The sequence below is a fragment of the Phocoena phocoena genome, chromosome 11 (assembly GCF_963924675.1).
Source record: "Phocoena phocoena chromosome 11, mPhoPho1.1, whole genome shotgun sequence".
Classification (NCBI taxonomy): domain Eukaryota; kingdom Metazoa; phylum Chordata; class Mammalia; order Artiodactyla; family Phocoenidae; genus Phocoena; species Phocoena phocoena.
The window spans coordinates 3,190,501-3,206,443 of NC_089229.1; the positions used below are offsets into that span (position 1 = coordinate 3,190,501).

Here is a 15,943-nt window from a genome sequence, read left to right on the forward strand (position 1 = left end):
GCAGAAGGGGCCCGGCCCAGGGAGGCCACAGGGAGAGGCCACACAGCGAGGCCGGCATTTCTGAGTCCCTGCCCACCGGCCCTTTCCTGGCCTCCCTCCTCATGTGCAGCAGTGTGTTACCAGCCCCCCGCCTGCTGCTGGTGCAAGATTTCCAAAGACATTTCGTATGCACATTTTCGGAGCCTCAGAGCAGCAGCCCTGTTGCCATCAGCCCTACTGGGCTGGGAGATCAGGCCCGCCTTGCCCGAGGGCGGGGCTAGAACTCACACCCCACCTTCTGCCCTCTTCTGGCTCCTGATTCCCTGTACCCAGCCTGAAAGGGGCTGGGCTCCCAGAAGGAGTGAATCACAGGGAGCTGGCAGGATCAGACCAGTACCTGGGGCTCCCCAGTGCCAGGCACGGGCAGCGAGGCCGCGGGCCTGCCCTTCTGCCATCTGCTGAGGGGGCGGACATGCTCTGAGAGCAGGGCTCGAGCCTCGCTGGGCTGGGTGCTGCACTTAGCAGGGGGTCAGGGAAGGCCCCCTGTGCAGAGGGGACGGTTGAGCTGAGCATGGTGGTGAGGAAGAGAATCTGGGGGCACCAGGGTGATGCCTCTCAGGAAAGTGCTCGAAACAGCAGCCCCCCTCTCCTTGGGCCTGCTCAGGAGGGGAGAGGAGGGTTCAGCTGCCTGCCCCCCTCCAGCTTCCTCCCAGGCCCCTTAGAGGAAGATTGCTTCCTCCAGCCAGCCTTCCCTGCCTGCCAGCCTGCAGGCCCCTCCCCTCTGGTGGCCGCTTATACTCCAGCATCTTCCCCTAGCAGGCTGGCTGGCCACGAGAACCTGGGGCTGCGGGACCCCTAGCTGCTCTCTGCAGCCCCCCGCCCAGACACATACTCCAGGGGGCAGTAAAGGGTGGCTGGACCCTGGCAGGCCTCTGAGCCACACCTCTGCTACCTGTGGTCAGGACGTGCCTCCTCAGGGGGAATCTGTCCTCACCCTAGGTGTGCAGGCCCGGCAGGGCCCTTTGACCCAGACTGCCTGGTTCAAACGCTGGCTCCATCCCTTACTGCTCAATCCCCAGCGCCTAAACCTGCCCCTTTAGGAGTGTAGGGGTGCTGCGGCACCTGCCTCCCTGGGTGGTCACGAGGGTGGCCTATAAGCAGTGGAGAGGGTGTCCAGTTCCATGCTGGCCCCAGCACAGTCCACACCTCCAGAGGGTGCATACCAGGCCTTCAAGAGAAGAAGACGGGGTATCCAAGATGCCGCCCGACGCCCAAAGTCAAGCTGCCCAGAGCGGCCGCAGGAGGACAGGCGTGGGGCGCGGAGCCCACCCAAGGCCCGTGGCCTTCCGTCACACCCGCAAGACCGCCCAGGCAGCATTTCGGCGCCCCTGGAGGCCCCCGCCTGTCCCGACGACCCACCAGGGAGGCGCTACTGAGCTCCACGCCCCCGGCCACGGCGGCCCGGACCCCAGGATCGGCGGCAAGGGGAAGCCACCTCCTCGGGCCAGAGCTAAGCCCTGCGGACTCGCCCGGGCGAGCTCACCCGGTCCGCGCGGCCAGACCCCAGCCCAGCCCCTCCTTGACCGCCCGGCCCTCCCCTCCCCCTCCTCTGTTCCCTGCTCCCGCCTCTCCCCCGCCCCCACGCCCGGCCCCCTTCTCGGGTCCCCCCGCTCAGACACCCCCTTGGTTCCTCGGCTCTGTACCCCTCTCGTCCGTCCCCCTCCTCGTCCCCTCGCCCGGTCCGCCTCGCGGCCTTTCCTCGTCCCCTCGCCCCGCCCCACACCTCCCTCCCCCGTCCAGCCCCCTCTCAGTCCCCCCAGTCCGGCCCTCCTCCCCAGCCCGAGCCCCCTCTCCCTCCCCCGCTCCGCCTCCCCGTCCCCCGCCTGGTCCCCCGCGGCCGCTCTGCGTACGGGGTGACGCAGCACCGCCCACCCGCGCGCCCCGCCCGCCCCGCGCCGCCGCCGCCGACGCCGACGCTGCCGCCGCAGCCGCAGCCGCGACCCGGGCTCCTGGGGCCGCTAACGGTCCAGCGCCCCTCGGCGTCTGCGCGCCCTCCCGGCGCCCTCAGCCCGGCCGACCCGGCGGCGCCCTGGGCGTTGGGCGCGATGGGGGCCGCGGAGCCGCTGCGCTCGGTGCTGTGGGTGAAGCAGCAGCGCTGCGCAGTGAGCCTGGACCCCGCGCGGGCGCTGCTGCGCTGGTGGCGGAGTCCGGGGCCCGGAGCCGGCGCCCCCGGCGCGGGTGAGTGTCGCCTACGGCCCGCGGGCTCGGCCGGGGTGGCGGGGCAGGGAGGGGCCGGGGAGGAGGGGGCGGGGAGGCCGGCAGGCGGGGGGCTCCGGGACCGGAGGCCCGGAGATGGGGGCCGGGGTCTCGGCAGCAGCTGGCAGGGAGGAGTCCCGGGCGCCGAGGGTGTGCACACTCCGGGACCGGGGTGACAAAGAGCGAGCGCCGGAGCGGGGGCGGGGGTGGGGGTGGGGGGAGGTGCCGGCGGGGAGGGCCGGAGCCCGGGCGCCTGCGGTCCCGGCGAGGATGCGACCCCGGAGGGCGAGGCGCGGGGTGGTGACGGCGGGGGAGGTCTGCAGCCCGGGAGGTGTCACCTGGACGGGGCCGCATCTCCGTGACCGGCCCGCAAGTATCTGAAAGGCACCATCCGGATCGATTGTGAGACTGATTACGGATGGATCCCGAGGGAGTGCCGGCGCCCCGCCCTCGGTTTCAGTTTAACCCGAGTACAGATGCTTTTCGTTAGCGGGGATCCAGAGCGGGGTCAGGAATTCCTGTTGTAAAGTGAAAGACAGGCTCGTGATCTTCTGTGTGGGTTGTGCTCCCTGGTGGGGTTGGTGTGGGTGTTAGTTCTGGTGCAACAGGCTGGACGCGGGACCTGCGGAGGCCCTCCGATTTGGAGAAGTGTAATTTAACTGAAAAGGGCACTCCCTTTCCCCAAGGAGAAGGGGCCAGCGGCTCCCAGGGCCGAGACGTCGGCGGCAGAGGGGTGGGCAGAGGCTTATCAAGGAGGTGTCATTTGACCCCTGGCAGGAGGAGGAGGATTACAGGAGGCGCCTTTGGCCAGTGAGAAGCGGGGAGGCGTCCTTGGCTGGCGAGGAAGCGCAGGGCTGGCGAGTGTGGGTGTGTTTCCATCTCATTCATTTGTCTTTCGTAATTTTTTATTGAGGGCCTGTCCGGGAAGGGCGCGGCGGTAATCCTCGCCTCTGCTCAGCGCACGTGACAAAGTCCCTGCCGCAATGGAGCATTTTCCATTAGAGGGAGAGACAAGAGGGGAACACATAGGGGCGTGTATGTCTCAGAAGAGCCTTGCAGGGTGGGGGCAGGTCGCTGTGGTGCAGGAGGTCTCAGAAGTCCTCACTTGCAGGAGGGCATTGGACCAGAGCCCTGGAGGGACCTGTGCACATTGGGAAGAGATGGTCCTTGCAGGAAGACCACAAGTGCCAAGGCCGGAGGTCCACGGGGTGCTGCAGGGATGGAGGGAGATGGGGGAGGGGAAACGGGTCTGTTTGGGTGGCATGGGCTGAGATGGGGACCCCAGGAGGGCTTTATCCATCTTAACCTGGAGAAGGGATGCCTGTGGCAGCTTGGAGGAGAGCAGACGGAGGAGGGACTGCAGGTGGGAGGTTGCTGGCCTAGTCCTGGTGGGAGTGGTGGCGAGCAGGGCTGGGTCTGCCTGGATTGAATGAGCAGCGCCAGGGGAACGTGAATTCCAGGTTCGTAGTTACTGAAACTGCAGGAGCAGGGATTTCGTTGTTAAGTATCGGGGAGGTCAGTGTTCTCTGGTGGATGTTCTGACTTTGGGATGGCTTTCAGATGCCTTGGGGGCAGTCGGGGGTGCTGCGATGGGTCTGGGGGTGCTTTCGGACACTGAGGTTGTGTGGCTCTGCTGGTGGGGGAGCGGTGAGGCAGAGCTGGCTGGTTAATTGGGGCCAAGGTCAAGGGCGGTCTCGGACTCTTGGTTTCTAGCCTCGGCATCACCAGAAGCATGGTCTGCAGAGAGCTTATCTGTGGCCGGGGGTCTGAGGCTCTACCCTTTTACCAGCTTTCTGTTGTCCCCTTGGGAAGATATGTCACTCCTCAGACGTCATCCTCCGGCCTCCTGGCACCACACGACTAGGTCTTGCCTGGCCTGTCCCCGAGGGCTTTTGGGCTTTCCTGTAAACCTCTCGGCTTAAGGATGGGGCACTGCCATTTCGTGGGGCACTTGGGCGCAGCCACTGTGCTTCTGTCCTGTATCCCATTCAAGCACGATGCATTCCTGCGGGGCAGCTTCTCCTGTATTTTACGGATATAGAGAGTTTTAGAAACCGGCCCAACTAGTGGTTGAACCCGGGTTTGAGGCGTGGTGGGTCCAACTCCAGCTGCTGTGCACCGGGTGGTGTGGCCTCCCTCAGGCCACAGCGGCCATGTGGACACTGGACAGACCCCACCCGTCCGGGGCGTCTCGGTGGGGAGGTCACTCCTCGCCTGCTCTCAGCCGGCTACCATTATGGTCTGCGGTCCCCAGATCCTCGGGTTTGTGTGGCGTGCTTTGGGGCGGCCCCTCGCTGACACAGCTGCCTGCCCTCTTCCCGGGAACGGTGGTGGCTTCACTCTTACAAACCGTGACGGCCCCTTCGTACAGGGACCTGGTATGCAAGAGATTGGTCCCCTCTCCGGAGGGGCCGGGGCTGTGGGAGCCCTGGCAGCCCCTCTGCAGCCCACCACCCTGGGAAGGCAGTGGGTCAGCAGTGCAGGGACGCAGCTGCTGCAGCTCGGGGCCTTCCCATAGCGGCACCCCCAGGGCAGTGGGGTCTGCGTCAGGTGATTGCATGCTTGACAGCACCACTGGCAGCAGGGAGACAGGAACCCGTCCACGCGGGACATTTGGTTCAGTTACGGAGTGGCAGTACCCGGCCTGCTGCAGTCCCAGGCGTGTCTGCTGGCGGGGATGGACTACGGCTTGACCGGGGAGGGAAGGGAGGGGAGGGTTGTGCAAAAACAGGCTGATGCGGTCGGGAGTGAATTGAGATCACCTTCGGAGGACAGAGGAGGGACCTGCCCCTGGGCAGCCGCGTGCACCGGGAGCAGCTGCTTCATCTGGCGCGCTCAGTTTCTCCGTAGCATCGCCCCTGTGCGCAGACGGGAAAAACGGACGTTGTCAACTGATTGCAGTGGATTGTAATGTCCAGAAGGGAGCTGGCTTTTAATCCGGGCCCACGCTCCTTCATCCGCGAGGGGGCTTAGCAGCTGAGAGCAAAGGAGGGACCAGGGTTGCAGGGGCGGCGCTGTCTGGGCCCAGGAACAGCTGCTCTTGAGGAAGCTGTGAGGCTCCGGGGCGCCAGCCTGGCCGGAAGTGGGGCAGACTGAAAACAGGAAACCCAGACCCAGTCTTCTCACAGTGGGTCGGGCTAGTTCAGCTTGAAACAGAGTGAAACTGTATCTGGGCTGTACCCGCCGGGGTTCAGGAAAAGAGACCCTGGATGTGTTCCTTTAGAGTTGGAGCTGGGAGGAGTGTGTTGGCACCCTGGGGTGGGGTGGGGCTGTGCCCAGGCTCCACCTTTGAAGGAAATCCTCCCCTTCCTCTGGCAGCTCCCCCCCGAACCTGGGATGCCCCGGGACTGGTGGGGCTCTCCTTGGGTAGGTCACTGCTATATTTACAGAGTGTCCCCAACACCCCTACGCAGTGCCCAGCAAAAGGTAGGCAAGCCACAGATACTTAAAACAAAAAGGTTTTTTATGCTTATAAAAGTAACTCATGTTGATTTAATAAAATCTAGAAAACACAGAAAAGCACACAGAAAAAGAATCACCCTTAGTCTTAACCTTCAACAGTGAGGTTTTTTTTGGTTTTTTTTTAAATAGTACGCGGGCCTCTCACTGTTGCGGCCGCTCCCGTTGAGGAGCACAGGCTCCGGACGCGCAGGCTCAGCGGCCACGGCTCACGGGCCCGGCCGCTCCACGGCATGTGGGATCCTCCCGGATCGGGGCACGAACCCGCGTCCCCTGCATCGGCAGGCGGACTCTCGACCACCGCGCCACCAGTGAAGCCCTAAACATGATTGTTTTAACGTCAACTTTATTGAGGCATAATTTGCATACAATAAAATTCACACATTTTAAGTGTATAGTTTGGTGACTTTGCCACGTTTGATCATCTGTCCTAAGGAAAAAGACAAGTACTTAAGGAACTGTGTTTAGGCTTTAGAAAATACATTTTTTGTGTGTTTGTCAAGATACTGATGACCCCCTCCTCGTGTCCCTCGTCCCCATTCTCCCGGGGCTCCTTGTGTGCCTGTGCACGGCAGGTGCTGAACAGCCCTGTGTGGATGTGGCCGCATATGGGAGGTGAGGTGTGGCCTGCCCCTGGCCACGTGGTGAGTGGAGGCCACCTCGGGACTGGGCTCCGGCTGTGTGGGATGCAGCACGTCCTGGGGCCACCGCTGCCACTGGCAGGAGAACTGGGGGGGGAGTGGTTGCTTTGCTGTTTGCTCTCCCAGCACCTTGACTTTTCTCTGGAGGATGTGGGTTCGAAACCATTGGAAGTGGCTGGGAAGCTGAATGGTTTGTGTAAAGCCCACAAATTCTACAGAATCCTCTAAAGCGTAAACACCACAGACCCTGTAGTCCTGTGTTTCGGTGTCCCCTGATGTGTCTTAGTTACGCCCCACGAGGAAGTCAAAAGTGCTATAGATAGCGTCGACGGTGTAAAGCTAACGACCTGCACAGTGGGACAGGAGGACTCTCGGTATTCTTGAATAGGAGATAAATGGCAATCCTGTCTACCTGTTACAGAAAAAAAAACAGAATCTCATTCTAGGTTTGCATGTGATTCACTGTCAGAAGAGACGTACAGGCTTTTGTGGTTTCGAAAGCGGATGTCAGGAAAACAGCAGTCCTGCCTGCCGTCTGTCTGTCTAGGCACCTGCCTCGGTTATGTTCAGGTTACGTGACTTAACAGTCAGCGAACGTGGTCATAAATATCGTAATCTGAGATAATTCCAAGGTTAACTTTTATTTGTTACTCTAAAATAGGTCAGCAAACATTTTCTTCAAAAGCCAGATAGCAATTATTTTAGGCTCTGTGGGTCACGACTCCTCAGCTCTGCTGTTTTAGCACAAAAGCTGCTGTAGGCAGCATGGGAGTGAATGCACGTGGCCGTGTGCCAACAAAACTTTATTTACAAAAGTGGGCAGCAAGCTGAATTTGGCCTGCGGTTTGCCGACCCTGCTCTAAACCATTATGTGTCATCATGCGTTTCCCTGCTCTGTTGTTTGGTGCATTCACATTCAGGATTGCTATGTCTTCATTTTGGATTGACCCTTTTTCCGTTGTGTAATGCCCTTCTCTGTCTCTGATCATTGTATTTGTTCTGGAGTCTACTTTATCGGTTGACATGGCCACTCCTGCTGTACACATCTTTTCCATCCTTTTACTTTCACCCTGCTTACGTTATTAGATTTGAAGTGAGTTTCTTTAGACTGCATAGGGTTGACTCATGTTTTTTAATTAACCAAGCCAATCTGTGACTTTTTAATGTAAATATATTAGGGCTTAAGTCTACCATTTTATTTTTTGTTTTCTGGTTTTCGTTTCTCTGTTTTTCCCTGCCTTCCTGTGAATTACTTAAAAATATTCTTTTAGAATTCGATTTGTCTATATATCTTCATCTTTTTTTTTAGCTGTTTATGGTGGTAAGCTATCTGTGTTGTTTTTGAGCGCACCTCTTTGTACAGAGGTGGAGTGGTTCCCCAGAGTATTGGTCTATATATACATATCCCATCCCAGTCTTGTGGTGCTGCCATGTTACCAATTTGAGTGAAGTGCAGAAACCTTACCTCTCTGCATCACTTTACTCTCCCGTTTTATAATGAAATTGTCTTATTTCTTCTGCATGCATTTAGAACCACATTGGTGTTATAATTTTCTCCTCCACCCGCAAACATATTTAGAAAAGTCAGGAAGAGAAGGAAATCCTATTGTGTTTACCCATATCTTTGCTTACTCTGTTCTTTCTTCCTTTTTTATCTCCCCCCCCCCTGCCCAGGGACTCTTATCACTTCACTTCTACTTCCTGCATCCTTTCTTTTATGATAGGTCTGCTGGCAACAAGTTCTCTTAGTTTTTCTTCATCTGAGAATGTTTTAATTTCTCCTTTATCCCTGAAGGAGATTTTTGCTGGGTGTAAGGTTCCAGGTTGACCATTCTTTTCTTTTCAGCACTGGAAAAATATTGTGCCACTTCCTTCTGGCTTCCGTGGTTTCTGAGGAGAAACCCACTGTCATTCAAACTTTTCTCACCTGTAGGTAAGGTGTTGTTTCTCTCTTGCTGATGTGAACATTCTTTTCCTAGTACTTGATTTTCAGAATCCAGACTGTAACGTGTCTTGGACTGGATTCCTTTGGATTAATCATCTTTGAGGTTATGCCTTTTGTCAGATTTGGGAAGTCTTCAGCCGTTATTTGTTGAGCGCTTTTTCAGCCCCTCTCCTTCTCTGCTCCTGGGACTGCAGTGACACACATGTTGGATCCTCCATTATAATCCCACAGGTCTCTGAGGCTCTATTCGTTTTGTCTTTTTCTGTTTTGTTTTTAATTCTGTTTTCCTCTGCTGTTCAATTTTAGTCATTTCTGTTGTCCCATCTTCCAGTTCACTGATTCTTTCGTCGGCCTCTCCGTTCTGCTGTTGGGTCCACCTGTTTGTTTTCTGTTTTGGTTACTGTGTTTTTCAGTTCTAAAATGTCCATTTGGGTCTTATTTATAGCTTCTATTTCTTTTTTCTTTTTGAAAGATTTATTTACTATTTATTTATTTTTGGCTGCACTGGGTCTTAGTCACAGCGTGGGCGCAGTCTTTGTTGAGGCCTGCGGGCTTCTCTCTAGTTGTGGTACACAGGCTCCAGGGCATGTGGGCTCTGTAGTTTGCGGCACACGGGCCTTCTAGTTGAGGCACGAGGGCTCAGTAGCTGTGGCGCATGGGCTTAGTTGCCCTGCGGCATGTGGGATCTTAGTTTTCCGACCAGGGGTCGAACCCGCATTCCCTGCATTAGAAGGCGGATTCTTTACCACTGGACCTCCAGGGAAGTCCCTGTATCTTTTACTTCTTTGCTAAGACTCTTTTTCTTTGCTGAGTCTTTATGTGTCTTCATTTGTTTCAGGTGTGTAATTGTTCGTGAAGCCTTTTCGTAGTGGCTGCTTTAAGGTCCTTGTCAGACAATCCTAACATCTTTGTCATCTCGGTGTTGGCATCCAGCGATTGTCTTTTTTTCTCTCGTTTTGAGATCTTCCTACTTCTTGGCATGGTTGTTGATTTTAGATTGAAACCTGGACATTTTTGTACTGTGTTATGAAATTTTTGTTTGTTTTCGTTTTTGCGGTACGCGGGCCTCTCACTGTTGCGGCCTCTCTCGTTGCGGAGCACAGGCTCTGGACGCGCAGACTCAGCGGCCATGGCTCGCGGGCCCGGCCGCTCCGCGGCATGTGGGATCTTCCCGGACCGGGGCACGAACCCGTGTCCCCTGCATCGGCAGGCGGACTCTCAACCACTGCGCCACCAGGGAAGCCCCTGTGTTATGAAATTTTGGATCTTATTTAAATTTCCTCTTTTAGCTTGCTCTCTCTGACACTGCTCCATCAGGGAAGAGGGGGACTAGTTACCGCCAGGTGGGAGAAGAAGTCCAGGTTCCCCTCGGCCCTGTTGACAGTCGGAGGGGAGGGGCTCCTCATTGCTGCTGGGTGGGCTAGGACTTCCGGCCCCCCACTAGGCCTGCACAGAGACCCCCTTGGCTGGAAGGGGTAGGGGTGCCTCGCAACTGCTCTCCAAGGGTTTCCTGACACCTGGGTAGGTGGAGGTGGGTGGTGGTGAAAATCCTGACTTTCCCCTAGGTCTCCCCTGACACCACCCCACTACTGCTGAGTGAAGGTGGAAGTCCACTCCCCCTTTGTCTCTACCGACCCCTGTGGGGAGTGAGGCTCGTTACCAGCTGTCTGGGATGAAAGTTCTGGCTCCCTGCGTGCCTTCCCTCACGCCACGCCACCCTGGTGCCGCCCTACACCCCTGCGGGTGGAAGTCTAGGCTCCCAGGTGGACTTTGCTGGCGTGTGGGCGTGGGGCCAGGTTTCCTGTGTGTTTGTTGTTTGTCTAGAAGTTTCCTGTCTTACTGGGCTGTCCTTCCCCTGGTCCTTTGGCCAGAGCGGGCACTCTTTGTTGGGGTTTTTGGTTTGTACCCACTGGCACTTCCAGGTTGCTGGATTCTTCAAATCTGAGGTGCTTGAGGCAAAAGGAAACCCAGGGAACTCACCCCTGTCCTTCCCTGGTCCCGAGGTCCCCGGCCAGCTTCCTCCTTCTCCCACCTTTCAGAGTCTCCCTGCGTTCGTGTGACACATGGCTCAGCGGAGGAACAGGGAAAAGCACGCCTCGTCCATCATCTCAGCAGCGGAAGGTCCCTGTGCATTTTTTAAAATATTTTTTCTCTCTGTTATTCAGAACAGATTATTCCTACTGACCTGTTCAGCGTCACTGGCTTTCCTCTGTCACCCCGACTCCGCTACTGAGCCCGGCTAGTGGATGTTTTATTTCAGATGCTGTACTTTCAGTTTTAAAGCTTCCATCTGGTTCCTTCTAATAGTTTATTTTTCTCTCCTGGGAACTTCTGTCATCTTTCCGTTCATTTTCAGAATGTTCGGCTGTACCTCACCGAGCACGGTTACACCGACCACGGTAAAGTTTTTGTCTGATGCCTCCGACATCTGGGTCATCTCAGGCCGGGCGTCTGTGGACTGTCTTTCCCTTGGGCATGTCAGCGTTTTCTGGTTCTTGGTGTACTGACTAATTTTGTCCCCTGGACATTTTTCATATTTCTTCGTGAGGCTCTGGGTCCCGTCAAAGTCCTTTGGAGAATTTTCTCTCTTAGGCAGGTACTCAGCCTGGTTGTACACAGACGGCAAGTCGGTCTCACATTGTGGGAGGGGTTTCCACATCAGTCCAGCTCTCAAGGCCTTTTTCACGCTGTGGGGGGCCACCCTGGTGTTTGTCACTCGGGGGGTGAGTCCGGGGCCGGGGAGCTGGCACACTTGGCAGTTCGGCTCCCAGGGCTCCCCTGTTCCTGGAGCCCGGCGCGTGTCAGTTCACGGGCAGGGCCAGGACGCCCTTCCCAGCCCTGCCGGCCACGCTCTGGCTCCTCTGGACAGAGGGGTGGGTGTTCGCTGTCTGCATCCAGCGAGCTGTTCTAGATCTCAGGCTGCGCTTGGCTCAGAGCTGGGGCTGGAGAGGAAAGGAAGGCTCTGGAAGACAGCCGGGCGCTGCTCCTTCTGCGTGGGTGGGGCTCTGGCCACTGGCCCGCTGCTCTTTGCTTTTGGCGTCTTCAGTTAACTGTCTCCCTCCCATCTTGTCCAGACCTCTTGGTCACCATCAGAGGAGGGATAGGCGGTCGTGCGCCTGCTTCATCCTGGTCGGAACTGTGTCTGTCTAGGCTGACTTTCTCGTGCCGGTGGCGCTGTGCTTACCGCCTCAGGTAATCCTCACCATAGCCCTTGGAGCCATCCTGGTGTTGTCCCCATTTCAGAGATGGCAGTCTGGGGCAGGTGGGGGGCTGCTCCAGAGCTCGGACGCTGAGATCCTGGGGTACGCCCCCCTGCAAGGATGCCGGGGTTCGTTTCTGCAGCGCCCACTGCCTTTCCTAGCAGGGTTCTTGGAGCAGGAATCAGTCTGGTTGCAGCCCCCAGCGGCCGAGGGCGGGGGCACCACACGGGCCCCTGGTCACTAGGCTGGGGATGCTTGCACAGGGTAGCACGTGCTCAGAGGAGCCTGTGGCTGTGCGAGTGGGAGTCGGGGACAGGCTGTTTCCTGTGTGTGGAAATGCAGTTTTGCCAGAGTTGGCTCCATGGTCTACGGTCTGCAGGTCCAGGTTCAAGGTAACCTGTTCCCTGAACCTACGGCCTCGGGACCCGAGGAGAGCCCTGTCCCAAGCAGGTGTGGCAGAGGCCTTTCCTGAAAGGCCAGTCCCAGTCCTGTCACAGGTGCGGTTGGAGCAGAACCCTGAGGGCGGCAGGGCCGGGGGCCACCTGGAGCCGGACGCTTGGCCAGACCGCTAGGCCACTGGTGCTCCAGGACTGCTGGGCTCTCCCCGCAGTGGCCAGGGTCAAAGCCCAAAGAGCGACAAAGGTGGTAGCGAGTCCCTCTTAGGCAGGACTGTTTCAGGACGGGCGGGAGCTGCTCTGGTTTATGGGTTTGGGGTCAGGAGGACACGGTGATGCCTTATCTTTCCGGACGGACGGTGTTGATGACATTTCTTCACGTGGGGACGACAGCGAACTGTCAGCAGTGTGATGTCTGCATCCTGTCTCCACGCCCCATTCAAAGGGAAGGTGCACGTGTGTGAGTGTATGCACAGGTGCATGTGAGAGACTGCAGGAGCGTGTGCACGTGTGACTGTGTGTGAGCAGCGGCTCCTGGGTGGAAACGGGCCGCCCGCTCTGCCCGCCAGCCTGTGGCCCCGGCAGTCCCCACGTCTCGGCTTCCTCTCTGGCCACACGCCTTGTGCAGCCTTTCTCAGGAAACCAGTGGACATCAGACCGCACCCGATCCGCGAAGCCGCTGATTCCCAGGCCTCCATCCAGAGCACGCCCGGCTCCCTCCTTCCCGGGGACCCCTTGGCCCAGGTCTGAGTGGCGTCTTGGGGGCCCGGGTGGATGGTGCCAGGCCTGCAGCGGGTCTGCCCTGGTACCCAAGGGCCCTGGGAGGCCTTATAGAGAATGTTCCGTGGAAGGGGGTCCGAGGGCCGGGGCTTTAGGTTCATTTGCCAGAAGCGGTGCTGCCTCAGAGGTCTGGGTCCACGGAAACACGCGCTCCTGACTCCCTGTACTGTCTGTGCCTCACCTGACAGCTCAGCAGGGGCGCCCAGGAGCCATGAGGCATCTTAGATGAGAGTCCAAGGCGGTGAGCCTCCGGAGCCGCTCCTCCCTGCCTGGGGCTGCCTGGACTGCGGCCCTCCTGGGCTCCGGCACCGCCTCTGCCTCCGTGGTACTTAGCTCCCTCTGCTCCAGCCCCACTGGCCTCTGCCTGTCCTGAAGCTCCGCAGAGATGCTCGTGCCCCAGGGCCTTTGCCCAGCTCCTAGGTTGCCATCAGCCTTTGTCCGTGAGGCATCCCACCCCCCTGCAGACCCCCAGCCCTGCTCCACTGCCTTTTCCATAGCATTTATGACTCTGGATAAGTTGATAAAACACGTATATCAACTTCGTCGTTTCTCAGAGGCCTCCCCACATCCGACCGTTACCTGCCAGAGGGCGGGGTTTTTGTCCCGGCACCGCCTCCCTGTCTGAAGCTAGGTGGGCCCGTAGCAGTGCTGAGCACGTGAGTGGAGCATGGTGGGGCAGCTTCGGGGGGGGCGCAGTGCCTGGGCTTTTTAATGTTTACTCATGAGCCTCGGTGACTCACGTGTGCTAAGGTTTAGCATAAACCACGATATACCTGATAATTGAATATCTTCTAAGAGAAAAGTACATCTTGAAATATTTTAGGACCTAAAGATGCCAAAGATTTTGTGCCTGGAATGATCTAGAAAGGTTTAAAAATAGACTCAACTGAGCTGGACACTGATTGAGCCCACGGAGAGCCCGTGGGGCTCCAGGTGGCCCCTGGCCTGCCCTGCCAGCCCCCCGCAGCCCGCGCTTCTCCCTGGCCTGCCCTGCCAGCCCCCCGCAGCCCGCGCTTCTCCCTGGCCTGCCCTGCCAGCCCCCCGCAGCCCCCGCTTCTCCCTGGCCTGCCCTGCCAGCCCCCCGCAGCCCGCGCTTCTCCCTGGCCTGCCCTGCCAGCCCCCCGCAGCCCCCGCTTCTCCCTGACCTGCCCTGCCAGCCCCCCGCAGCCCGCGCTTCTCCCTGGCCTGCCCTGCCAGCCCCCCGCAGCCCGCGCTTCTCCCTGGCCTGCCCTGCCAGCCCCCCCGCAGCCCGCGCTTCTCCCTGGAAACCTGACTATAAATGGCTAAACTGGTGGGGCCGCTTTTCCTAAGAAAAGTGCCTGGTGCCCTCCCTCTTCCTCTGATCCCGGGTCCCTTATCTGAATGCCCTCACCTGCCCTTTTCTGTAGATCCCACGCTTCCCTCCTAGGGCCTGTGCAGTCCCTGGTTGGTGAGGATGCCACCTGGCACTGGCCACCTTCTGGAGTTCCTTGAGCCTAAGGGGATAGAGTGTCCCGGACAGGATTACCTCTCAGGACCCTTAGCCCCATGCACCCGAGTCATAGTTAAGAGATGTTACCTGCCCCCTGCCGTGGAGTGCGCTAAGAACAGCTAACACACGTGGGTGCGGCCAGGCACCAGGCCCTCTTCTCAGCACTTGAGGTGAGAATCCTTTCATTCTCACGTGTCCCCATTTTACAGAGAAGATAACTCAGCACAGAGATGCTAGGCATTTGCCCAAGGTCACACAGCTGGGAAGCGCCAGGGCCCAGTTCCAGCCTTGGCTTCTACTCTGGATCCACTGTCGGTCCTTCTGGTCAACAGTGGGGACTGCTGTTTGGCCGGAGTGAGGAAAGGTGGACCTGTGAGCCAGGCTCGGCTTCGGGTCAGAAGAGATGAAAAGGTAGGAGGCTGCTGGGGGGGAGGGTTCCTCCTGTGAGCATCCCCGGGTAGCTGCCGGAGCTGCAGTGGTGGACAGACGGTCAGGGCCCCTGCGTGGGACACGCACACCAGGTTCCCTCCCAGGCTGCTGTCCTGGTGACGTGCTGGCCACTGTGGGTGTGCAGACAAGGGTCAAAGGTCACATTGTACTGGATCAAGTGAATTATAATTGACCAGCACCTCATCTGAGCATCAGGAACTTTGGGGCTAAAGTAACTAGGATATACTTACAGTTTTGTTTGAAATTCTTGTGTTAGTGAAATAAACCAGTAAGGGACTTCTCTGGCGGTCCAGTGGTTGAGACTCTGCGATTCCACTGCAGGGGGCACGGGTTAGATCCCTGGTCGGGAAACTGACATCCTGCATGCGGTGTGGTGTGGCCAGAAACAAAACAAACAGACGAAAACCCAATAAGAAACAGTTACAAATGGAAATTTAATTATTAACCTAGATCATTCGGTGGAAACAATTATTGTTCTAATAGAAACGTGACCTGCTGTTGATACGTCTGTAGGACTTGCCATTCTTCTTCTAGACAGATAACCCTGGAGTGGCAGCCACGTAGCCTTACAGAGCTCGTAAAAAATCGACGAGGAGCTATGTATCCAGGAGGAGCTATGTTGGTCTGTTTCCAACTTTGTTTCCAAAGTGATAGGAATCTAATTTTACTTAAACTTTTTGTGTGTGTCAGGCTAGACTGGGTGAAATGATAGCCATTGTGGGTGATACAATTTTATTTGTGATCTGCAGGGTCAGGGTCACTGCAGAGTGTCTGTAGGGAGGGTTGTCTGTAGGGGGCTGCTGATGGGTCGCCCCACTTTGGTCCACAGATATTTTTTGACTTGTCCAGTGAGGTTTTCTTTTCCTTTTCAACATTTTAAATCAGGAGATTTCACAGCAAAATAGCCAAGCTTCTGGCGTACCCCTGAGTGATGTCGCCTGTGTGCTGTGATCAGGACTGTGGCCTCCAGGTGGTCGGGGTGCTTGGGTGCCACCCGCCCACCGCCTCGTGGAGCTTCGAGGACACGATCTTGAAATGTCAAGCTGCCGGACGAATTTCCCATTTCTGTGGGGTTAGAAGACAGATTTTTTTCTATATGAGCAAAGCCACTGGGGGTTGCCTGGGTTGGGTAGGGTACCTGAGAAGTAGCTACCTCTTCAAGATTTGCCTGTTTTGACTGAAATTGGAAAACTGTTCTAGAAATGTCTAGTGGGGTGTGTGGACATGCAGAGGGGGAGGGTGCTTACCCAGCGTCCACCTGTCAGTCCCCGTGCTCCCCTCCGTCGCCCCCGCGGGATTTGGGGCAGGTGTGGACCTGCCATCACGGGCCATGGCAGGTGGCAGGTGCTCGAGACCGTGGTTTGTTG

General features: G+C 57.6%; 1 protein-coding gene across 1 annotated transcript in view; it reads left to right on the forward strand.

Moving 5' to 3' along the window:
- The first annotated feature begins 1,236 nt into the window (after positions 1–1,236).
- The window catches only part of CERK (ceramide kinase), a 50,259-nt gene continuing 35,552 nt past the window's right edge, over positions 1,237–15,943 (forward strand). The window contains exons 1-2 of the mRNA XM_065887274.1: positions 1,237–1,512; positions 1,818–2,217. Of these exons, the coding sequence (XP_065743346.1) occupies positions 1,237–1,512; positions 1,818–2,217 (676 nt within the window). The remainder of the gene's footprint in view (positions 1,513–1,817; positions 2,218–15,943) is intronic.